The 17357-nt window shown below is 43.7% G+C and overlaps 2 protein-coding genes across 2 annotated transcripts; both read left to right on the top strand.

Moving 5' to 3' along the window:
• The first annotated feature begins 5160 nt into the window (after positions 1-5160).
• Positions 5161-6096, top strand: CNR2 (cannabinoid receptor 2). The gene has a single exon (XM_067533783.1). The coding sequence runs from the start codon at positions 5161-5163 to the stop codon at positions 6094-6096; it is 936 nt and encodes a 311-aa protein (XP_067389884.1).
• A 3904-nt stretch (positions 6097-10000) lies between these two features.
• Positions 10001-16915, top strand: FUCA1 (alpha-L-fucosidase 1). Its single transcript, XM_067533810.1, has 8 exons — positions 10001-10385; positions 11611-11745; positions 12332-12469; positions 12979-13084; positions 13401-13601; positions 13813-14003; positions 14900-14999; positions 15671-16915. Exons 1-8 carry the CDS (start codon positions 10027-10029, stop codon positions 15809-15811), a joined length of 1371 nt encoding a protein of 456 aa, XP_067389911.1. The 5' UTR covers positions 10001-10026; the 3' UTR covers positions 15812-16915.
• Positions 16916-17357: the final 442 nt, after the last annotated feature.

The raw sequence follows: 17357 nt of genomic DNA, 5'->3' as shown, positions 1-17357 counted from the left end.
TACGCCGTGGGCCTTACTCAGTATCCACTGAAGTCAGCAAATTGTTACATTAAGAGGCATTGGGTCAGGCCTCATATAAGGCTGAGTTAGACGGGAAGAACCTAAGACCGCAAGGTGTGTTCTGCAGTCAAAGCAATTGCAATGTGCGGTGTGATGGGAGAGGAGGGGGGTGAAAGTAACAAGGGGAATTCATCTGCGGATGGAAACTGCAAAACACCCGTCAGTGCTGAAGTCTTTGAGCGGAAAAGTTTCTGAGACCTTTTCCATCACTTTCCATTCTGTCTCCTGTTTGCTACCTACAACTGTGTTAGTCATCTAACAGAAAAGGTCACTGAAGGAAACCACATGGCAGTCAGGCACAAATACGTGAACCTGCCAACAGTTCATCAATCCACAGCCTGAACCAAGTACTCCCCAGGTCTTCTCACTGTATGCAGCATCATCATTCTCCTCCTCTTCTCCCCCTCTCCCCCCCCCCCCCCACACACACCTACTGACTTCAGTCCTGTTTGTTTTCGTGGAATGCTGCTAGATGTTGCAATGGCTGCTCTTCTGTGGCTTAATTCTTTGGACACTTCCTTTTTTCAAAGAATATTCAGGGTGTTTCGGGTCTGTGGATTTTTAACCTCCTGTGAAAAAGATACAACCTGTGCTTTCAGCTTGAAAACATTTTCCTCTAACAGCTTCAACTCAAATTTTGATAGCCTGGATTCAGGAATGGGGATATTCTGGGGTTTAGACTGCAGCCATTGATGGGATGCTATAGTGATGGTGATTATTGCCATCTGCAGGCCTGTCCACAAGAAACTGGTGTGAAACGTCCCCCACCTCCCTCAACTCACTGTACTCAGACTGACGGAGACAGATCTGATGGTCTATGCCTATGCACAAAAGATAATAGCTTTTGGTCACTACCAAAAGGGATGGGATGTGGTGACCTTGAGAAAGGCTCCATCTCCCACTGATGCACCTCTGATCCACCCATTTCCCCAACTCCTTCCAACTGCTGTTGAATAATCCCTCCAGTGAGCCTGAGAACGCTCTTCAGTCCTTCCATTTTCAATTAACAGTTTTTCTTCCCCTCAGAGGCTTCAGCCACAGCCAGCAAGGACAGTGGTTTTCTATTTCTCTTGATTGTCTTCCTGGAGCTATGATCACTAGGCTGGGAGACAGATAATAGGTGATCAACTGATTCCAGCCGCTGATTGAAAAGTGGGAAGAAATTTTACTCTCTCTCAGAAACCAGACTCAACAGTTAGAAGAAAAGAAGTTCCTAAGGCCTTGATTCTCAAATGAAGAAGTGGATTCCCTCAAGTTTCCTGTTTCTGAGAGCATGCTTATTGTGCTAGAAACATTAGCAACCCTTTGGGCTGGTTAGTAAAGTCCAGACAGGATCCACCACCAAGTGTAGGACAGGATGGGGCCTCAGTAAGGGGCCATTTGCAAAATCTTTTATTTCAATCTCCCCGAAAGTTCAAGGCTGCCCAGATCCAGGTTTGCAGGGCCAGATCCTATAAATGGGCATCATTCCATTCATCTCAATGGAGCTATGCTGATTAACCACAGCTGCGGATCGGGCCCACCACAAGTCCCCATGTCCCTTTTGCCCTGCAGCTGGGGATGGGCTGGGGGTTTGTGCAGATGGTTTTTAAGCCATCAGTTACATCTGCTGGCCAAGTGAGTTTAGCCACCACTGTTACAAAGGGAAGTTCATTCCAGGGATTTTGGTTATGCCAGACCTTCCCTTCTCAAGGTGCACTATAGAGATGGGCTGTGGTATTTGACAATGAGCATGGCTTTTGAGTAGGCCACAATCCATGCTGAACCTCTGTGCCTCTCCCAGAGACCTCTGTGTGGTTTTGGTGCTTTGTTCCTCCCCTGGATTGTAGCCTCTTTGTCCCTAATAGGTAAATCTGCTGTGCATGCATCAATCTATCTACCACATTCATCCAGAAAGACCTTTTCAAATGTTCATCTCTCTATTTCCAGGCCCTTTAAAATGGCCCCTGCATTCAGCTCCAGGCAGGAATTTAAAATTCTCTCTCAGCTGCTCGCAGCCAGCCCCAGGGTTCTGAGGACTCCCCAACACCAGGAAATAGATGTAAAGCCTGTTCAGTATTGACATCAAATTGCTTCCTGCCCACAGGTTCCTCATTTGTCAGCTACATCACTGGTGAGTGGGTCCCTGGTACAGCGATGCCAGCTGCACTGGCTTCCTGTCTCTTTCCACATTAAATTCGTGCATTACGATTGACCTACACTGCCTTTGTCTTCACTGCATATCTCCTCTTCTTCCCCTGTGACAAATAGGGAGCTGCCTTGTAATAGTTTATTGATATCATATGTTGGCCTGGGTATTGCTGCTTAACACAGGCCAGGGAACTTCCCCAAAACGATTACCAGATCACATCTTCTTACAAAAAAAAAATCCAATCTTAATTTAAAAATGGTCAGTGACAGCGAATGCACTACAGCCCTTGGTAAATTGTTTCACTGGTTAGCTACCCTCACTGTCAAATTTACACCTTGTTTCTGAATTTGTCTAGCTTCAACTTCTAGCCAGTGGATCATATTTTCTGCTACACTGAAAAGACCATTATTAAATATTTGTTCCCCACATTGAGTATTTATAGACAGTGATCAAGTCACCCCTTAATCATCTTTTTGTTAAACTAAATGGATTGAGCATCTTGAGTTTGTTACTATAAGGCGTATTTTCTACTCCTTTAATCATTTTCATGGCTTTTCTCCAAACTCTCTCCAATTTATCAATGTCCTTCTTGAACTGTGGGCACCAGAACTAGACACAGGATTCGAGCAGCAGTCGCACCAGTGCAAATACAGAGGTAACATAACCTCTTCACTCCTACTTGAGATTCCCCTGTTTATGCATCCCAGGATCGCATTAGCTCTTTTGGCCACAACATCACATTGGGAGCTCATGCTCTGCTGATTATCCACCACGACTCCCAATCTTTTTCAGAGTCACTGCTTCCCAAAATAGAGTCCTTCTGTATAAGTATGGCCTCCATTCTTTGTTCCTAGATGTATACATTTACGTTTAACTATATTAAAACACATTGTTTGCCTGCCCCCAGTTTACCAAGTGATTCAGATTGCTCTGATTCAGTGACCTATCCTCTTCATTTATTTACCATTACCCCAATTTTTGTGTCATCTACAAACTTTATCAATGATGATTTTATGTTTTCTTCCAGGTAACTGATAAAAATGAATAGCATAGTGCCAAGATCAGATCCCTGTGGGACCTCACTGGAAACACACCTGATTGATTGATGGTGATTCCCCATTTACAATGACATTTTGAGAGCAATCAATTAGCCTGTTTTTAATCCATTTAATGTGTTTCATATTAATTTTATATCATTCTAATGTTTTAATCAAAATATCACATGGTACTGAGTCAAATGTCTTACAAAACTCTAAGTATATTACGTCAACATTATTACCTGCATCAATCAAACCTCTAATCTCATCCAAAAAAATTAATGTTAATTTGATAGGATCTGTTTTCCATAAACCCATGTTGATCTGCATTAATTAAATTATCCTCCTTTAATTGTTTATTAATCGAGCCCTGTAACAATGTACAGTCTACTTTCCTAAATTCCCCTTGCAGTTTCTCTTGGATAAGTTATTCTTCACTACCTGTCCTAAACTGCCATGTAGTGCTGCTGTGTGGTGTTAAATAACTGCCTCCGCAGTGTCTGCACTGCAGTGGTGGAAGAAGTGAATTTTGTGAGCACATGAGACAGAACTTTCACTGACTTTGTATTTAGACTGCCACAAGAGAAAAGAATGACCACAGATCACTTTCAGAACTAAGGACCTGATCCAAACACCACTGAACTCAATAGAAAAACTCCCATTTACTTCAATGGCTTTGGATTGGGCCATAAATGCAAAACTCTTTCCTTTGAGTTTCCTGTCCCTCAATATATTTTTCACCTATACTCGCTCACACTACATAACTAACACACAAAATAACCCATTCACTAACCGTGCTGTCTTTCCTACAACCTGAAAAGTAAGAAAGAGCAATGATTTCTATTTCTAAATACTTGGGAAGTACTCCAACGTTAGGGTGATGAAACAACACATGACAGATGCCAGCTCTTGCAATTTTATTGCAAATCTCAGAACAGTTCATGTTTTTTTATAAAGCCCAGCTCCTGGAGTCATACTATTACATGAGAATACCAGCTTTTGTATTTAAAAATAAATAAATAAATTTCTAACCCTCATGATTGTACAGAAAAGCTTCAAAACATGATTTGAATGCAACCCTAAAGGCTCAAAAACCAGAAGGTAAATAAAAAGAACCCCAAACTTATTATTTTTACAAATCTGATGATTTTTTTGGAGTCCAGCTCCTGATTTTTGAATGCTTTGGACTGGCAAAACTTTGTATTTCACACCATATAGCTCACAGTACATATGTGTATAGGGACAACCAAGAGACCTGTCAAATAGGAAACTTTGTTATTACCACCCCCTTGTGGTGACTAAAACAGAATCCTTGGCATATCTGAGGACTAACAACAAGAATATCTATCAGTGGCAAGGGTTTGTGTGATGTTTGAGAGTGGATTCAAATCACCTACTCGTTTCACATAGAGACTATCGGGGATAACAGCTCTGGCTCTCTACTGACTTACGTTGGGACCAAACCTGGCTCATTTAAATCACACAGGTTGTCCCAGTAAAGTCAATGGAGCTACTCATCTTAGTAAGAGAAGCAGGATTTGAACTGACAGCTGAGATGTGCCACCCCCCTATGTCTGTCCCACTGCCAGTACCGTCAGCCATCCAGTCCCTACCCAGAGTTACACAGATCTTTGGACAGAGGGCCTAGAAATATTTCTCAATGGTCTCTTTTTTTCCTTTGTATGGTCTCAAATCCTTTGTAAATGGGGTTAGGGAAAGGTATTCTCTGACTGTTTCATGTCCCTCTAGCTGGGTATGTTGTTCTTTGCACTGGGTACAAATGTAAATTCCCCCCCACTCTAAATCTTTTTTCAGAGCAGCATCTGAAGGATCATCAAGAAAACCCCTGCTCTTCGGAGAGCTCTTTGGTCCTGTATAATCATGATGGACAGATGTCAGATGAATGACACGGCACAAGTACCCAACTGCAGCATGAACTCCACGTTCATAACATGTTACATGGTCCTTAGCAGCCTGGTTCAGAAAACAGGCATAGCGACGCTCTGCTCCATTTTTGGGACACTGTGCATTTTGGAAAACTCTTTGGTGTTGTATCTGATATTTTCTTCTCCTAAAATCAGGAAAAAACCTTCCTACCTCTTGATCAGCAGCCTGGCCCTAGCAGATGTCCTGTCCAGTATTGTATTTGTCTGCAGCTTTCTTGATTTCCATGTCTTCAACGCAACTGACTCCTCTATAGAGATCTTCTTGCTGAAGCTCGGAGGTGTCATCACGTCCTTCACAGCATCCTTGGGCAGCTTGCTGCTGATGGCATTTGACCGATATATCTGTATCCACAGGCCATCAGAATACAAGGTCATCGTGACGAGGAAAAGCGCTTTGGTGGCAATGACTATGCTGTGGATAACTACCATGACCACTGCCTTCCTGCCTCTAATGGGGTGGAACTGCTGCAAGTTAAACTCAGCCTGCTCTGAGTTGTTTCCCTTCATTGACAACAAGTATCTGTCAAGCTGGATCTGCCTGGTAATGATTCTGCTGGTGTGTATAGTGTACGCCTACATGCAGGTGCTGTGGAAGGCTCATAAGCACACGGTGTACATGGAGAAACACCAAACCCAAGCTGGACGGCAGAATGCAAAGATAAGGATGGACGTCACACTCGCCAAAACATTAGTGATGGTCCTGGCAGTTGTCATGACATGCTGGTCCCCAGTGCTGGCTCTCATGACATACAGCCTCTTCGTCAGCTTGAATGATGACATCAGAAAGGTGTTTGCCTTCTGCAGCACCCTCTGCCTGGTGAACTCCATGGTGAATCCCATTGTCTACGCCCTGCGCAGCACGGAGCTGCAGTCCTCTTTGAGGAACACCTGCTCTTGGTTCAGGAAGAAACTGAGGATCTGAGAGAGCCCCGCAGAAGCAGATAGCACTCAGAAGTCCTCATCGATAAAAACCACCTGTGAAGACGTCATGTGCCACACAGACATGAATCCGCTGAAAGCCTGAGCTTTGATGTGGGAAACATATGGTGGATTTTGGATTGTTTCTTTGAAAAGGAAGAAAATCTAAAGCTGATTTTCTCTGTAGCTCCTGGGAGGATTAGTGACTGAATGCCTTGCATGGAGAATGGAGACATTTGGCTGTCATAGAAACACTTGCAGGTCGCACCCTACTTGTGCATTGGACTTAGTGGGTAAAACACCTGGGCCCAGATTTTTAAAGGTATTTAGGCACCTAAGTCCCATTGATGTATAAGGGAATTAGGTGCCTAAGTATCTTTATAAGTCTTGGCTGATGGTCCCTACCCTAAAGAGCAGATACACCCAATCAAATGAAGACTGGACCAACTCTACCATACGGATACTACAGAGATAGCTTAGCAGGTGTCATAGATACTACAGTGAAGGATGCTGTACAAACACCATACAGGCCTGGTGCAGCAGTCCCCACTATTTTAAGGCAACCCTCCCAGTTTACCAGATTGAGTCCACAACTGTGTCAACTAGTGACCTCCTTGACCCACTTCTCTTGCAATCAATGACCTCTTCTCCTCCCTACCATAAAATGAAGTTCTGGTCTAAGTAAAATGTGCTTTGACCACTATCATGTCTTTGACAGTGCTGCCTCAGAGTACCTTAGAGCTTGCCATCCACAGTGTTACTGCCCGACCTCAACAAATCTTGTTGTATACAAATCATGACTGGCCTTCAAAGACAAACTTCCGTAGCACAAGGCTGGTCTGTGGCCTCTCTGATGCTCGGACTGCAACATTTTATATGTAATTGTGATTCAATATGCCTAGGTACCAAGCATGCCTCAGAAGTGGTGAAAGCCTTATATTCCCATTAAACTCAGTAGACGTTGAGCACCTTGCAGGATGGAACCCTTAGTGGGCCTTAGTCCTAGATACTCAAAGATATTTAGACTCCTGACTTCCACTGAAATCAATTGGTGCCTAAATACCTTTGAGGAACTGGGCAGCCCGAGAGCTCAGGGTTTAGGAGTTTGATTGTATTTCCAGGAACATTTGCAGCCAAGTATGGTCCCAAAAGAAAGGTAAGAGTGCGTTTACTTCTCATCAAACGAAGGAGGCACATTTTTATCCTTTGTGTTATTCCATTTACTTTTCCGGGACTACACCAAAGAAGAATTTAGCCCTTTGGTTGAAATTATCGAGAAGCTATTTTAAGAAGGTGCTGTGTTGTTTTGTCCAGACATGCAAGATGTGGTGTAGTTGTTTAATACTCCAGGCAGTCAAATGCTGGACATTTGTGCATAGGAAATAAGACATTGCACAAATAACTTTTTAAGAACATGTCAGCGGGACACAGGCCAAGTAACACAAGCACCAGTCAGTACTTGTGGCCAAGGGGGGCATGTCCCTATAGACTTGTACCCACTTTCACCAGTGCTGAATTTTCCCCCTTCAGTGCTGCACATTAATATTATTATAACATTGGTCTCCTGACAAACACGAGAGAAGAACATCTGAAAATTAACAAAGCACACTCAGGTTGCTAATAATTGACCTCAATCATTCTGGTGGCATGTGAACTTACCTACAGCAGTACATGTAAATATGCCTCTTGAGCTACATATTATAAACCACTATGTTATATTTAGCTTGCAAACTGCCATGGTTAATCTATTAGCACATCATTAAAGTCTTATTTATTTTAACAGTTAAACTCTGTACATAGTAAGAATACAGAATATTTTCTCTGTGTCTTAGAGACCCTAGGGTAACTAAGTAGTTATATGCATTTTTATTGTAGTCATATCGGTCCCAGGATATAACAGACAAGATGGATGAAATAATATTTTTATTGGACCAACTACTGTTGGTGGAAGAGACCAGCTTTTAGTCTTCACAGAGCTCTTTTTCAACTCTGGAAAAGATAACCAGACAGTGTCACAGCTAAATACAAGGTGGGACTGATTAAGCATAAAGGGTTAACACATATTGCAAGAAATCACTTAAAATGTAGTGGCCAATTAACACCCCTGCAGTCATAGGCCAAAGGAGGATTAGTGGGTTACATATTGTAATTGTAAGAGAGTAAAGAGTTAAAAGCTGGACAAGTAATCAGGCCTAAGCTACAGGCAAAACCTTGTTGTGTGAACTTTAGCTAGAGTCTGTTATCTCTCTTCTTTCCCTCCCTTCCTAGCCATTTGCACAAGAAATAAGACTAACAAATAACTATTCTCCCTTCTGTTCAAGGTTTTTGGTGGGAATACAGCATTATCTTCTTTCCCTCCCGTGCACACAGTATATTTTTAAAAATGTTAGTAAATTTCAAGGTGATGTGCCTGCACTCTGTGCAATAATCCTGTAAATAACAAACAGGGGCAGGTATAATTATATTCATTATGTAGTTGTTAATATTCATTTTATAGGTGTTAATGTAACCAAATAAGGGTCTATGGGGAGTTTCTGAAAATGTATACATTTACATACTGTTATGGATAAAAGAATTGTAAAGTAACCCCCTTGTTGCACACTCACGGCGTCGAGGTGGAACGAGCAGGCAATAAAGGGTTCTGTCTCCCCAATCCACTCCCGGGACAACCTGTTTGATTATTTCTAACAGTAATGAGCCATAAAATCAGTGTTTCTGTTAAAACCATGACTTTTAGGCCTTGTCATACTACAAAGATAAGTCAACCTCTGTTAGGTCGACTTATAGCTACCACATTAATGACTATGGTGGCTGATGTCCATACCACCCTCCTTGGGTTGGTGGTGCATGTCCTCATCAGGTCCACTTCCACCGACCTAAGAGGGGCAGTGTGGGGAGCTTCTTCCTCCTCTTCCCTTGATCCTCTGGATAAAGAACCTTACTGCTCCACCCAGGCCACCACTGGTTCAGATCCAGCTTTGACTGGTAGTTCTTACCATCTGATGACTGTTCAGTGATTTCAATCCAGCTCCGAGTGGACAAAATCCATCACCACAAAAGCACTAACTGCTCCTTTTCTTGGCCGAGAGGCCAAGGACTGAATAGACTGTGGGGGGAAAAAGAACAAAGAATGTTTCAAGGTGTTTTTGCAAAATGGAAGTTTAAAATGTAACTTTAAAATTACTGAAGTGATTTTAATCATAATTGATGTTTTTTTTTCCTTTCTCAGGGAGGGCTATAAAACAGACTCCTAGCTTCAGTCATTTTGGCATGAAAGTGTAACATATGGCGGGGGGGAGGGAATGTCGGGTCTATGCTGTTTGCTACCCTGACTGCTACAATAGAAATAACAATGCATTTACAAAATGATGTAATTCCACTCCATATGTTAAGTGGTGGGTTATAGCCAGGTTGGTCTCAGGATATTACCGAGACAAGGGAGGTGAGGGAATCTCTCTTATTGGCTCAACTTCTGTGGCTGAAAGAGCCAAGCTGAGCTCTTCTCCCTCTCCTAGGGCAGGGCTGTGTCAGATCCAAGCCAGCAGGGTGACACTGGGTCACCTCACCCAGCTCCTGAGACTCATCCCCCTCAGCAATCACAGGGCCAGCATACATGTTGATGCAGGCCCCAGGGCCCACGTGTCCACTGCCTCACTGGTGATGGCTTCCCAAGTTCCCCCCCCCCCCCCGGCCCTTCAACATCACGTGGTCAGTGCCTCCTAGCAATGGCGTCGCCCCTGAACATCACGTGGTCACTGCATCGCTTAGCAACGACGTCGCCCCTTCCCGTCACGTGGACAATGCCTCTCTACCAATGACATCGCACCCCTCCCCCACGCATTGCCCGTCACGTGGTCAGTACCTCAGTACTAGGTAGGAGGCTAAGGCACTGTTCCCCTATGACCCGTCCCGGTTTCCGTCCCGTCCGGTGAAAATGGCGTCGCTGCTGGGAGCCGCGCGCTGGCTGTTGCTGCTGGGGGCGTTGGTAGCCCGGGCGGCGTGCGGGCCCCGCTACAGTCCGGACTGGGCCAGCCTAGACGCGAGGCCGCTGCCGGAGTGGTTCGACGAGGCCAAGGTGGGGGTGTTCGTGCACTGGGGGGTGTTCGCCGTGCCGGCCTGGGGCTCCGAGTGGTTCTGGTGGCACTGGCAGGGCGAGCGGCGCGCGGAGTACGAGCGCTTCGTGCGCGAGCACTTCCCGCCCAACACCACCTACGCCGACTTCGCCGCGCGCTTCACCGCGCGCGACTTCCAGCCGCGCTACTGGGCCTGGCTCTTCCAGCAGGCCGGCGCCAGGTCAGTCACGGCGGCGGGCGGGGAGCGCCGGGGCGGGGCGGGGGAGACGGGAGAGCAGCAGAGACTTCGCGGGGGGGGGGGGGGGAGAATCGGACCGGATCTGAGACTTGGCCCCGGTGACTTGTCGGATGGGAGGGGGCGGGGCCTCTCGCTCTCTAAAGGGGTGTCCGGGGGGGGGGGGCTGAGAGTGCAAACTAGGGCGAAGGGGCACCCTGAGGGGCGGCGCTGGGAGTAGCCAGGGGGAGGGGAAGGGAATGCAAGACGGGGAGCGGGCAACCTGGGGGATGGGCCGAGTGCAAGGTGGCCCTGAGCTCTGCTGAGGGCGGGAGGAAGGCATAGGGGTCGCTTGGGGCAGGAGTGTGGCCATGTGACGTTTGTGTACGTAAAGCATCTCGAGGGGTCAGCCGTCTGCTCCGTCTCGGGGTGCAGGGTATCTCCCGTTGGTGAAGTGTACTACATAAGGCAGAACCTCGTTCCTGTAGAACAGTTCCTGGCTGGGGCTGACCCCTGGACCACAGCACACTGGGGGTGCATCACTCCCAGCAAAGGAGCACATTCATGAGTTTTAAAGCTTGCACTAATCAAAGCTAGATGCCAGACGGAACCAGTTTTCTGCTGTCTTTCACCAGAGCAGATGTCAGGTGATTACTTGGGAAGCTGCTTCCTCTTTAGCCAATGGAAAGTCTCTTACTGGGACCTTGGTGAAATGTGGCTTCTTCAAACTTGCGCAATGCAGGAATGACTGTTTCATAAATGAGTCTCAACCATTAAGTTCAGTAGAACCGTGGAAACACTTCAGTGGTGCAGGCTAGACTTTTGTCACTCAGCCAGTGACTTTAAAGTGTCCAACTTTTAAAATGAATTTAGTGCTGCTGAAAGATGCCACTCTGACGTGGTCTGATGGTCTTTATTCTTAGTTTTACCCTTTTGCCCTTTGGAGTTTTCCCTCCACATTGAGGGTAAGGCATTTGTGTTTCATCACTTGAGCTCTGTCTGAGTAGGATATCAATCTGTCATTTTTGTCAACATTAAAATTCATTTAAAACCCTTCAACTTGTAGGCGAGAACTGCAAACAGGTAGAGTCAAAAAAGAAATTTATGAGAGAGCTTTTGACACCATTCTTACCATGTTCTTTGTTTTCCAAGTACCAGTTTTATTTAGAAGATTTGGAGTATCTTAGGTAGGTTCTGTTTCCTTCTGATCGAGTGGCTTTGATTTCTACAGGTATGTGGTGCTGACAACAAAGCATCATGAAGGCTTCACAAACTGGGGGTCTCCTGTGTCCTGGAACTGGAATTCTATGGATGTAGGGCCACATCGAGACTTAGTGGGTGAACTGGGACAAGCTCTAAGAGAAAGGTATGTCACTGCTTTTGTACCTACTGGTAAAACTTTGTTACCTAAGAACTACTTCCAGTTCTTAAATTAGATGCCCATTATCATCTCCTAGTTCTTTTTGATAAGTTTGTCACTAAGCACATGCTTTTCAACAAAATGGCCCTGTCTGAGGGTTAGAGAACTGTTGTATCCAAATCCTCTGTTGGTTTCCTAGTATATGGTAAAATTGCTTTACCTAATGTTGAGTGTACAGGGTGGCAGAGGGTCTAGTGAGTAGGGCAGGGACTGGGAGTTTGACAACCGGGGTTATATTCCTGATGTTACCACTAACTCACTATGGGACTTTAGGCATGTGTGAAGAGGGAAGAGTGATATTTATTCACATTTATGAAGTATTTTGAAACCTGTGCATGAATGTATGTATAGCATTCTCTAAATGCAGACTCAGCAGTGAATACTACAATAGTAGTCTCTTGTCTTTTTTTCCCCCCCCTCCATGTTGTAAGCCTCACAAATGCAGTGACTATGCAGTGAGATCTGTTTTCAAGCTGGTACTTTTTTGTTAATCCAACTTTCATCTCTTTCATTTCTTTGTTTACTATTCAAGGAATATACGCTTTGGACTGTACCATTCTCTCTTAGAGTGGTTTAATCCTCTGTATTTAGCTGACAAAAAAAATGGCTTCAAGACACAGAATTTTGTCTTTTCAAAGACTATGCCAGAGCTTTATGACCTTGTTTTAAGGTAAGAGCTGCAACCTTTTAGGACTTTATTTCCATATTGTAAGGGAATAAGGGTGTGTGGCAGGGAGGGGAGGATACGTTTTAATTTTTGCTGTCTGAACACAAGGCAAATCTCCACCTCCCTGCTGCAGCAATTTGGGATTTGAGATGGTCTGAGAAAGGGATCACATTATCTATCTGTTCTTGGGAGCACTTTTTACTCAATATTATCTACCGGCCATTATCCTGGCATAGAGAGAACTTTTACTTCCCCTCTTTTGTTATTGCTAGACCTCCCACTTTGATAGTGAGTGACACTCCCATCCCAAGCTGCAGCAAGGATCTCCCGCATTTGCTACCTTCCAGCAGACACATTCGTTGGTTATGTCATACAACAGGAGAAACATGTGAAAGCAGAGGTGGTCAGACTCCATAAGCAAGAAGCAAAAACATTGCCTTTTGACAATCTTCCCTTGGGCTAGACCAGAAGTGGAATGTTACATTTTCTAGTAACATTCATCTGTCTCCTAGGTATAAACCAGACCTCATTTGGTCAGATGGTGACTGGGAAGGTCCGGACACATATTGGAACTCTACCTCTTTCCTTGCCTGGCTTTATAATGATAGTCCTGTCAAGGTACTGCTGTCAGCATTTCCTTCAAGTCTTCTGGCCATTACATAAGAATGGAAAATCAGACAGATTCTGCCAGTATTAGAAGCTAAGTTAAAACCCTTCAACTGATCTTGAGCATATAAATTGTTGAGGAGGATGGCATCTAAAATGTTTGACATTTAATCAAAAATAATGAATCTACCTGTTGTTGTGAGACTAGTAACCAAACAAAGATCCCAGAAGACAACCCACAAACTTATTTCTTTGGACCACTGTAGCAGAAAGATTGAATGTCTAAGTCAAAACAGTTTCTACTCTAAACTGTTGCTCATCATTCTAGGATACTGTTGTGGTAAACGACCGTTGGTGCAATAACTGCTCTTGCCATCATGGAGGATTCTATAACTGTGCTGATAAATACAAGCCGGGCACCCTACCAGATCACAAGTGGGAGATGTGCACATCTATTGACAAAAGTTCTTGGGGCTATCGACGCAACATGCAAGTCAATGAGCTCATGGATGAATCAAGTATCATTGCAGTAAGAACTTATAAATATAAATAAGGGGATTAGAGGTTGTCTGCTGTCTACTTGTCTGGCAGAAAATGGCCAGATATCTGGCATAACAGTATGCCAGGGTGGTGGCTAAAGTACCAGGGACAGTGAGAATAAAGCATTATGCAGGTGTCTTTTTCATAGTCGGGAGGGAAAGTAAAGTGGATTCACGTTTACTTTCATGTCTCCTTCACAGGAACTAGTGCAAACTGTGAGTTTTGGAGGCAACTATCTTCTCAATGTGGGCCCTACAAAAGAAGGGGTGATTGTTCCAATCTTCCAAGAAAGGCTCCTGTCTCTTGGAAAATGGCTGGCTGTTAATGGGGAGGCAATATATGCTTCTAAGCCATGGAGGGTGCAGATGGAGAACACCACAAACAATGTGTGGTAAGTAAGGATCACTTTACACAAGACTACTCTCAAACAGCCACCCATCTCAGGCTGAGCAAAGAAAGGTTGAGCTCACTACTGTTAAGAGCTCCAAAGGAAAAAAAAAAAAACCAAAACACCACCAGAAAGATATTGATTCATGAGTGGCCCTCGACTCTTGAGTACTGAACTGCTGCACCAGCCAAGGGTGAGGGTGTGCTGTGATGCAGGTGCTGTCTTTCAGAGAAGGGTAGAACTGATGTCCCTGACTATTTACACACTTTAATGTTTTAGTTTAGGGTGTTTTTTTTTAAAAGATCCCATGGTGCTTCTCCCAGGTAGGAATGTTTAATCCCACAGTCTTGGCTAAAATTTTGAGTTGCATGACTATTTTGTCTCCTGAAACTCCTGTGTTGGCATATTATGGTGGTATTTACTTCTCAAATTCTTGTGTAATGGGGTCTGTGCACTGTTACCCAGCAATTGCATTTCTCTAAAGAGGAAGAGGTGTATAATAAGTGTGTAAGCAGATCAGAACACTGCAAGCCTAAACTGTTTGAAAAGAGAATAATGAGAAGACCTACATGAAACTTCACAAGAGCTTAATCCACACTACTGACCACAGCAGCCTAAAGCAAGGCCTTGTCGTAAGGTGACCTTTGTTTTCAAGGAATGAGTGTGGACTTTGTTTAGTTTTCCTCGGTCCCTGCTGACTGGATAAATGGTGGTTCCAAAGTATTGAGGTAACAGGAGGAAAGCAGATGACCCTTATGTGGCTGGCTTTCCCAGTACCACTAGACTGATTGATGGGGGGAGCCATGCACTTTTGGTTTACTTCTGACAAAGCCAAATGCTTGTCTGCCTCTCTCTCTTGTAATCTTCACACTTCTGTACCCCATCTTACATTTTCTCAGGTACACTTCTAAAGGATCAACTGTCTACGCCATCTTTCTGGCCTGGCCAGACGACGGTGTTTTGAAGCTGTCTTCACCTGTTCCATCTCCGAGCACACAAGTAAGGAATCTGAAGAGTAGATAACGAATCTCACAAGTCCATCTCTGGTACATAATGGCTGAGATGGCCCAGCCATTAAATATCTGATGAAAGTATATATATAAAGTTGTCGTCCCTTGCTTCTAGTTTTGGGTCTTCTCTATCACAGAGGTCATAAAGGGATTGTGCTCCCACTTTCTGTGTGTTCACCCTGCTTTAAACTACCATTATTCCCTAAGAAACACTGGATAGACTTGTCAGCACTGCTTGTTAGCCTATCATAGTACCACTAGGGGCAGTTCCCAGGCCCCACTGACTTAGTTTGCTGTGAAATGAGCTGAGACTCCCAAATAGCAGTAGGAGCACTCTGACATGGCAGCACAAACTAAAAACAAACATATTAAACTACTCACTGCAAATGGCACAGGGAGGAGGCTGTATCATCTTCAAAATATCGTAAGAAAAATCTCCCCAGTGAAGAACCATAGTCAAAAGCTGGGCCCGAAATGTGCTTTGTACTGTACTCTGTAGATCAGTAAACTCTGGCTGGGTGGAAAATAGTTGATTCTGCCTCTAGTCCTTTGATGTCTGCAAATACATTTCAGTTGAATTTGCTGGTTATGATGTATTTAAACAGAAAGTATTTGCATGAAGCAGTAGATGTGTATTGTTCTCTTTCCCTCTTTCTTCAGGTGAATATGTTGGGGGTCTCTGGGATGCTGAAGTGGGAGAAGGCCCCAGATAAAGGATTGCTGATCACTTTGCCCTATGTGTCCCCATCTGTTCTCCCAGTGCAATGTTGCTGGACTCTCAAACTAGAAGGCGTGGAGTGATAGTGACTGTGAAGAAAAGCAAGGAACTCGATTTCTTTTGCTTTGCTTTTCTTTTATATTTTTGGAAGGTGAAGGAATCTTAATAAATTGTTTTTTCTTGCTCAGCTGAGAGAATAACTTTCTAAGCCACTCTGGCCAAGAAAACCGCTAGATCAGTGCATCTTGGATGGGAGTAAAGGCCTTACCCATACTCAACCTTTCATCTGTCTGAGAAAGGAAATTCTGACATGGCCTGCAGTAGTAATGTTCTGTTGCTGGATTGTGACTGCTGAGTGGGCTCAGATTACTGTGATGAGAGATCCTTAGCTGGGCTTTTTGGCAAATGTTATCACTTCAACACTTTTAACTGCAGCCTAACAGGCATGACAGTCACACAAGGTGTGTGGGAATGTGAACCAATTTAGTGTGGGACAGTTACAAAGTTGGTTGAATTAGGATCTGCAACCAGCAAACACAGAATGTGAATAAATGGTACGTAAGTACTACAGTGACAGGTATGTTAGAAATGCCTAAGACTGACAGAATGAGTGATGGTCACCCTGCCAAGAGGATGCTTACCTGCTAAAGGAGAGGTCTCACATTTTTAATTATAAAAATGTTCAAGATATAGATGTTGCTGTTAACAAGACAGTGGAAGGATGGAACTATTTTCATATTTACCTATGGTCAGGGACCATGCCTTGGACTTGTGTATGGGAGTGCGCCATTGAACAAGGCAAAATAAAGCAGGAAAAAATGGCCACTGTTTCAAAAATATGACTGCTTCAAGACAGGAGCAGGTCTCCACTGAAGCTGTCTACGGCACCTGTATTTTAACAGCTAGCAGCTCAGGAGCTCTGAAACCAAATCTTCTACTGACTGACTTGAATATTGATGTCCTTTAAATGGTGTAATCTGCTTCTTGAAATTAGTCTTTAACTCTAATCAAAATGCAATAGCCTAGACTTCTATTTTCTGTTGTGTGAAATTATTAAATATCCTGTTTAGGATGTGTCTGTTATGCCATTTAAAATCTAACTGGAATTAAACATTGTGCCTTTTCAAATTATGTGCAATGTACTTTTATATGAAAATTTAAAAAATAAAATTCTATTGAAAAAGATATTGCTGCATTCGTTTCATATGAATTAAATCTGAATTAGGTGTGATTACAAATATTTATAATATGTGAAATAAGTGGATTTATATTAATGTTAGAAAATTAGATATAATGAATTTAAAGAATGCAGTGGATCGCCCTCTAACATTAACATAAATCCAACTGACTTTAATTTCTTGTCCTTAAATGAAATTACACCCACATCTTGTGGAAAGAGCTATAAGCAGAAGATAATCTGTTCTTGTAAATCTTTGTAGAGGTACCATTGGTCTGATTTTAAAATCAATATAACTCTTTTTCTGGTTTTGTTAAAAGAAGCTCCCCTCAATACTTATATTTGATCAGTTTGTAAAGGAAGGATTTCATAGCAAATCCAGGTTAAAATTATGAAACTGTTTCATGAATCTGATTTTACTAGAGCATGTTGGGAGTAAAGTGCTTGTAACC

Source organism: Emydura macquarii, unplaced genomic scaffold, assembly GCF_026122565.2.
Source record: "Emydura macquarii macquarii isolate MOO-44397 ecotype Brisbane River unplaced genomic scaffold, CSIRO-AGI_Emac_v2 contig_3348, whole genome shotgun sequence".
Taxonomy (NCBI): domain Eukaryota; kingdom Metazoa; phylum Chordata; order Testudines; family Chelidae; genus Emydura; species Emydura macquarii.
This window is presented reverse-complemented; position numbering and strand designations above follow the sequence as displayed.